Raw genomic sequence first — 5,026 nt, 5'->3', positions numbered from 1 at the left:
CTAAAAATATAGTTTCTTTGAATATATAATATATAATAGATTATATAAAAACATCTAAAAGAGGCAGACTTGCTGAATTTATAAATCGTCTCTTCTTCCCTAGGCACAAGTCAGGAGGGAGGTTAAACTCAGAGAATCCAGAAGGGACCTCTATTTACCTGCTAGCTAATTATCAGACTATACCTACCAACTACCCTAGACAGAAGAAGGAAAGGGAGAGAGAAACAGTGAGACAAAGGGGTGAGGAAATTGCACTTAGTCTTTTGAGTCCTAAGCCACCAGGAATCTCATGTCTTGGGATGGGATTTAGCAGGTGCTCTCCTTTAGCCCTGAAGGAACATATGCCGTGTCCATTTCCACGGAAAAAAAAAAAAAAGTAATGATAATTCACATTTCTTCCTTTAAAAGTAAAAAAATAAGTAGTGTTATATTTCTTCTCTTGAGGAAACTCATGGACTAGAGACTTCTGATGTGTCCTTTAAAGATCTATCAAGCAGTTCCTGTAGTGTTGGTTTTTTCTCTCCCCCCAGTGTTTCTGTGAATAATCTTACAATGAAGCTGGTAAAAGTCACTATGGATGTCTCTGTCTCTAGAAAATCTTGTCCCTTGTAAGTCCCAGCAGCACTGGGGGGAGCATCCTACTAAAGTCTGTGTGGGCTTTGAATGGTGACTGGCCTCTTATAAGAGGGACGCCAGACTGCTCCAGTCGCTCACATCCGCTGACAAAGAGGCATCATTGAGTTCAAACAACTGCTCCACGTTGACGGCGTTGGAGAGGTAATCATCCATCCCTTCATCCCAGGGATGCTGCAGGAAAGAAGTGGCCATGAAGGTTTCATCAAAGTCCAGGTTGTTCTGGTTGGATTCGGTGAGGACCTGCTCCTGCCCCTGGGCACAGTCGATGTGGTGCCCGTGTACTGTCAAGTCCAGGTCACGCGTTATGGGGCTGATTGGAGGTGTGAGATCCAGATCCCCAAAAGTGGAGAAGTCTCCGTTCAGGTTGGCATCGAAGATGGCTTCCCAGTCAAAGTCACCTTTCAGCGATCCAAGCTCAGTCTGCTCTTCCTGGGTCAGCAAGGCAGAGTCGGAAAGCCGAGATGCCTTGGCTGTTCGTTTGGGCAAGGTCTGCTTGCGCTTGTGCCCTGCTTTGCTATCCGCTGGATTCCAATTCTGGTCACTGGTGACTTCTTCAAACTCTTTCAGCAGCTGCTGCGACTCCATGTTGACGTTGAGGACATTATTGGATGTGCAAGCCAAAGCATCCGGGCTGGCGATGCACTGTGCTTCTTGCTGGGCTTTTTTGGTGAAGGCTGGGTGGATCTGCACTGGGGGCATCCTCCGCTTTTTGAAGGCACCATTCTTGAGCCGGTCAGCATATTGGGGGTCAAGCTTCCAAAACCCACCTTTCCCTGGCTCACCCTTCTCCCGGGGCACCTTGATGAAGCACTTGTTCAAGGAAAGGTTGTGCCGGATGGAGTTCTAGACCCAAAAGAGAATAAAAACCAAGGTTAAACGCTTGTCTGATGCCAAAGCACCTGCCTGCACGGGGAGGCTGGTGGAAAAGCACATTTTTAGCAAGGAAAGCAGGAACAGCAACATCAAGACATCCCAGGCTACATGCCCAGCAGAAACTCCCCTGCCCCAAGTCAATAGCAGAGTTTTCTTGCCTCCTGTCTAACCCAGCCAGAGGTGACAGGAGCCAAGGGGTTCAAGCTAGGACTTGCCAACCAACGGGAAGCTTCTGGGCAACTCTCCTTGGCTGTAAATTGGGGCCATGGGGCCTTGGATCATGCAGAGCACTGGGAGAAACCAGCCAGACTTGGAGCTAAGCTGGAGGAGACCGGGTCCTCCTTGGTGGTTAAAGGAGGAAGAGGAGGGTTTTAACACCAACGTGGCCACAGCCCCATTACAAATGGCAACACATGGCAGCACCGTGGGGGACAGCATCATCATCCTCGCATCCCTACAGCTCATCTGTGCCTATGCTAGTGTTGAGGGGAAAATACTTGGCAAAAAAATAGCCACCATGCCTCTCCATGGCCAGCCTGACACAAACCAGACGGGCAAAACCAGACATACACGTGGGCTGTTCCACCGCAGCCCTGCGTGCCCCAGAGGTGCCTCCTGGCCTGGGGAGGCTCGGTGTGAAATCACTGCATCTTCATCAGCCACCACTCAAATAAGCTGGGGGAGGAAGAAAAGAAAAAAAAAGAAAAGAAAAGAAAAGAAAAAGAGGAGTTTCTGCTCCTGTCGAGCCGTTCTGAAACCCTGAATGTGCCTGGAGTGATGTGAATAATCAGAAAGGAAACTCAGTTATTGGGTAAATAACCCAGCGTTGGACTCCACAAAGCCAAGACTGTATTAAGAGATTGGATATGGTAGAGGGTTGTTGGTTTTTTTTTTGGTGGTTTTTTTTTTTTGTTGTTGCCTGGATATCTTTATGCTTATTCATCCATAATCCGTAGTGCCGAATAGGAAAAACAAGGCTTGAATGCTTAGAGCTGTTGAAAAACACGCGCGCGCACACACACACACAACAAAACCCTCATCTGGGCTGAAGCTCCTTGGGTGTGTTGGCTCCTCTCCAAAGCACTCAGCTCCCACAGGAATATATCCATCTCCCCCCAGAGTATGGGTGGCATGACCTTTCCAGGCTGTCTTCATGTACGGGAATCGGGGATAGGGGTTGAGAACACAGCCTCAAAAAGAAGGAAGGGAAAAAAAAAAAAAAAAAGCAAGGAAAAAAGAAAGAAAGAAGGAAGGAAAAAAAAAGGAGCAGGAACACAGATATATCTGCAAACAATCTGGGCTGTGGTAACTCCAAATTTACAGTTTAAAGAAATTTTACAAGAGTCAGAGTCTTGCAAACTGAATTCTCTGCTCCCCATCTCCCCTCCCCATCCCCAACTTCATTCAGCCAGGGCCGCCCTCCCTTATTACCCGGCCAGTTAACATATTTATCATTCCTGCCTGCAACAATCCTGTGAGCCCCCTGCATCTCTGCAGAGAGGGATTGAAAACCTTCTTTCTTTTTTTAATAAACACATTTAATTAAAATCTGGTGATTATCCAGCTGTGAGTTTGCAGGAGAAAGTCAATGCACTAGCACACAGCTCCTCCTCCCAAATTGCTCCCGTAGGTCCCCCCAGCATGGAGGAGGCTGGGGGACCCAGGTGGCCCTGGAAGGGGACAAGGGGCTTCCCTTCCCCGTGATGGGCTTCAAGAGCTGCTGGAGACCCACCTGCCTGGGGAGAAGGTGGGCAACACCAGGGCAGGGGTCTTGCAGCAGTTTTGCCGAGCTCTGCCTGGGTGAGCTCTGCCGCCGGGATCACTGGCACAGTGCAGATTTGGGCTGGGAACAACCCAAGTAAAGGGACGAGCCACCCGGGTCCCTCCTGCCACATCCTAGAAAGCCTCACGTGCTGGAGGTCCCCTTGTGTGACGGAGGAGGGCAGCGAGCCAAGGTGGCTGGGAAAAGCCCCTGTGCTTCAGGCTGTCCTCAAAGCTGGTGAGCCTGGGGGCTGCCCCTACCCCCCAGGGACACGCTCGTGCTAGCTGAGGACAGCAGCCCTATTTGACCTCTATTGGGCTTCCCTCTGAGGCCTCACCAGCTCGTCACAGCGATGGAGCCTCCTTCATCTGTCCAAGGGGACAGGCAGCCTGCCCTCCGCCCTGCTTGGAGAGTGGCAGCATTTCTGCTCTGAACCTCCACAACGAGGGATTTGTCCAACAGGTGGCATCTCCCCGGGGGTCCTCTCCATCCCTCCGACACCCAGAGATGCTCAACCTGGCAATATCATGTGTGCTCAGCCCAAAAGGACTCGGGACCCCACAGGAGCTCCAGAGAGGTGGAAGTGGGAACAGAGATGCCTTTGCCCCGGAGCCAAGAGGAGCTGCAGGGACCAGCAGCCCAACAGCTACCACCCGGCTCCCAAAATGGCCCTGGGCTCTCCCCCTGTAATGGCTCCTTCCCTCTGCCACCCTCGTGACATTTCTGCACACCCAAGGTCTTTCCTGTTACAGCCCTTCCCATCTGGCTGAGGGTGCCACTCTCCTCCCAGTGGGATCCAGCATCCCAGTGGGATCCAGCATCCCTGGCGACCTTGCCTTGCATGGTGGAAGCTGCGGAAAGCCCTCCCCGGCCCTGTGGGGACAGGGAACGAGGCAAGAGGTCTCCAAATCTCCTACCTGCCAGGTGGGATCAGCATGTCGGAAGTAGCAGAAGTTGTCAGTAATCCACTTGTAGATGGCAGAGAGGGTGATTTGGGGCTTCTTGCTGGCTTCCATCGCCATGCAGATGAGGGTGGCATAGGAATAGGGTGGCTTGACATGCGGGTTGGTCTTGTAGTCGATGTCCTCCGCGAGCTGAGGGTGCATGGCCACGGCGTGGTGTGCCGTCCTCGAGGTGGAGGAGGAGATGGGCTTGCAGGGAGTCTGGGGCATGCCCATGCACGCCGGGTCGGCGGCCAGGGGCGAGCACGGGGCAGCAAAGCTGGGGATCCTGTGACAGTCATGGGGATCTGGGCCACTAGGGCAGCAGGAGGACTTGCCCATGCTGGTGTTGAGGATTGAGAAGTCCTGCAGCCACATGAGGCTGGTCAGGCTGTCGTCCAGGTCGTCCGAGTCCCTCATGCCACCCTCCTGCCCTCTGTCCTTCCCTGCCTGCAGGCAGCTCAGCCACCCCTCAGCCATGCCTGGGTCCATCGGCAGCTCTTGCATTCACGGGGTGCAGGTGAAGGGGAGGAAGGGGACGGGGCAGATCCTGCAATAACAACAGGGAGAGGGTTGAGGCTCCCCGAGGCGCAGCCAGTCTCCAGCACCCGGGCAGGGCTGGGTGCTCCCAGTGACCTGTCCCCAGGGTGCTGCGCACCAGAGCCACGACGCCTCTCCTGGGGTGCTTCAGCAGCCCTGACCCTCGGGGAAATTCCCTCAAAACCCCACACCCCGGTGTCACCCAAACCCTGGTGGTGCCCAGCAAGCCTTTGGCCGAAGACAGACATAAAAAAACCTGACCAAAAAAAAAACC

General features: G+C 52.9%; 1 protein-coding gene across 1 annotated transcript; it reads right to left on the bottom strand.

Moving 5' to 3' along the window:
- Positions 1–678: 678 nt before the first annotated feature.
- FOXJ1 (forkhead box J1) lies at positions 679–4,719 on the bottom strand. The gene is made up of 2 exons (XM_010291993.1): positions 4,189–4,719; positions 679–1,479 (listed from the first exon to the last, which is right to left on the bottom strand). Exons 1-2 carry the CDS (start codon positions 4,717–4,719, stop codon positions 679–681), a joined length of 1,332 nt encoding a protein of 443 aa, XP_010290295.1.
- Positions 4,720–5,026: the final 307 nt, after the last annotated feature.

The sequence above is a fragment of the Phaethon lepturus genome, unplaced genomic scaffold (assembly GCF_000687285.1).
Source record: "Phaethon lepturus isolate BGI_N335 unplaced genomic scaffold, ASM68728v1 scaffold46237, whole genome shotgun sequence".
Classification (NCBI taxonomy): Eukaryota; Metazoa; Chordata; class Aves; order Phaethontiformes; family Phaethontidae; genus Phaethon; species Phaethon lepturus.
Note: the sequence above shows the minus strand (reverse complement) of the source record. Positions and strands in the feature narration are given on the sequence as shown.

Excerpts from the sequence above, each read along its gene's own strand:
- FOXJ1 (XM_010291993.1), bottom strand. The coding sequence starts at position 4,719 with ATGCAAGAGCTGCCGATGGACCCAGGCATGGCTGAGGGGTGGCTGAGC. Across the intron at positions 1,480-4,188 it reads ATGCTGATCCCACCTGGCAG|AACTCCATCCGGCACAACCT; the intron begins GTAGGAGATTTG and ends TTTTGGGTCTAG.